This window comes from Contarinia nasturtii, unplaced genomic scaffold (assembly GCF_009176525.2).
Source record: "Contarinia nasturtii isolate CC-2019 unplaced genomic scaffold, AAFC_CNas_1.1 Cnas_scaffold_712, whole genome shotgun sequence".
Classification (NCBI taxonomy): domain Eukaryota; kingdom Metazoa; phylum Arthropoda; class Insecta; order Diptera; family Cecidomyiidae; genus Contarinia; species Contarinia nasturtii.
The window spans coordinates 1-2,380 of NW_022198062.1; the positions used below are offsets into that span (position 1 = coordinate 1).

General features: G+C 33.1%; 1 protein-coding gene across 1 annotated transcript; it reads right to left on the minus strand.

Moving 5' to 3' along the window:
- Positions 1 to 195: 195 nt before the first annotated feature.
- On the minus strand, positions 196 to 2,102 carry LOC116341497 (dedicator of cytokinesis protein 7-like; the record flags this gene model as incomplete). The annotated part of the gene is made up of 3 exons (XM_031768609.1): positions 196 to 520; positions 1,583 to 1,763; positions 1,842 to 2,102. Coding segments are annotated over 3 exons (693 nt in total), but the record flags the coding sequence as incomplete, so codon positions are not given.
- Positions 2,103 to 2,380: the final 278 nt, after the last annotated feature.

Sequence of the window (2,380 nt, forward strand, 5' to 3'; positions counted from 1 at the left end):
TTTCTTCAAACTTTCAGAATGTCGACTTTTTCTGAAAAAAATAATCATATTACAATATAATATCATATAGGCATTGATTCCATACAAAAATTCCAATTTTTAGTCATTTTTGTATGAAAAGTCTATCAAAAATTATTAAACTAATGTCAGATTCAGTTTTCTCGTGAATTCAAATTTGAGTAAAAGATATGTAATAAATCCATGTTGTGGATCACAGTGCGGGAAAGTTCATCTTACGGATGTAAGACATTTTATTTTTAAAGGAAATATTAGAAGTTTGTTAAAGAATATTTAAAGAAAAATTTAGCTATACCTAGCTCCAGGGTCTTGTTTTGAATATCTTCAATTGCTACTTCAATAGGTTCAAGGACCTTTTGAGATCTAGCAATGACTTGGATGCGAGTCTTCACATATGGAAAATGATTCGACGTTGTAAGAATGGTTTTTTTCTTGCATTGCTCATGAAGTTCTCCATGTGATTTCCCACTTTTTGTAAATGGTGTTGAGTATATGAAGCGCTCTATTTTGGATATGTGATCGATAAAAATTAATAGATTAAAATATTATCAGATAAAATGAATACATTACAACATTAGGGTGGTTTTTTTAGGTCATTTTTCGGAATTTGTTGGGCAAATAGTTTTTTTGCGTCTATTAGACGTCAGAAACAACATACCGGTGTAATTTTTGGTTTTCGTCTCACCAGTAGGTAGCGCAAGAGCTATATCGATTCCATGGTGGATCCCTTATTTATTCCTTGGAACACTAGATTTTGTGAAAATATAAAAACATCTTTTCTCAATCATATCGGTCCGAAATGAAGTGTTATCATCATTTATGACCAGAATTTAGGTCCTGGTGAAGTTTCAAGCGATTTGAATGAAAATAACACAGTTTTTACTTAAAATTTCCTACCATAAATCTAACAATGTACTAACGGTAATACACATCTCCATAATTTGATGCGTAGTGAAGCTGGAATACTTTTCAAAAAAAATAATTGATTATACCTTTGGTATACAGTCGTTTGGACGTTCCATATAGGTCGAAGACTGATCGTTTTATTGAACATTGGGAAATGTAGAAATATGGTCGAATCGGTTAGAATGATCACTTTTTGGTTACCTTACAAAGTTACCTAAACTGACTTTCCGAAGTATTCCAATCACCGAGTTTGTCCATTTTGGGCAATATTTTCACCTCACAGCACAAAATGTACAATTTTTCTGAATTTTTCAAAAACCCAAAATTGACATCACTTGTAAAAACTGTTCTATTTTCATTCAAATCGCTTGAAACTTCACTAGGACCTAAATTCTGGTCATAAATGATGATTATTCTTCATTTCGGACCGATATGATTGAGAAAAGATGTTTTTATATCTTCACAAAATCTAGTGTTCCAAGGGATAAATAAGGGATCCACCATGGAATCGATATAGCTCTTGCGCTACCTACTGGTGAGACGAAAACCAAAAATTACACCGGTATGTTGTTTCTGACGTCTAATAGACGCAAAAAAACTATTTGCCCAACAAATTCCGAAAAATGACCTAAAAAAAAACCACCCTATTACAACATACTTATATTGAAATTCCGTTCGAAGTAAGTTTCTCGATGGCGTAACTCGTAAACTTCAAAATAAGGCTCAACATATGTGATCTGAATGTACGCCTTATCGGGATCAAGTGTTGAAACCTCAACGATATTCGAATCTTTGATGATATGAATGTTTTCAACGCCAAAACGATCAGCATAAAAATTCTAAAAATTTGTAATAATATGTAAACTCAAATGCCACATAAGTAAATGAATAAGAAATTTATGGGCCGGATGGTTTACCTGCAATCGACTGAATATTTCTGGAAGTTTTGTTAACGTTGGCTCTTTATAAACGAACTCTTGTTGATCCAAATCGCCAAATTTCGATCCATAAAAACCGACACGAAAATAGGTACCGAAAACTCGTTTTCCTTGAAGTTGTGCAATACGATTAAATGCTTCATGTAATTTGCCTAAAAAAATTATGTAAGAGAATATGTGTATACTAGTAGTGTGCGAGCAAAATTTTCCAGGGGGGGGGGTGATTTTATATAAAGAAATCTAACCGACTCAAATACAAAAATCAAAATTTTGGATTTTTTGCTCATTTTTGTATGGAAGATATCACTCAATTGTATTGAAATTTCTTCAAACTTTCAGAATGTTAGCTTTTTGTGAAAAAATTAACACATTTTTGATGGGTGTTAATTTTTCGACCGATTCCAATACTTTACCTTACACAATAGGTGTGTGCGAAAAGTAAAAAATAATATCTTGGGGGTTTTGACCCCCTACCCCCTGGGGGGTGGGGGGACTTGGAGGCCTAGGATCATAAACAT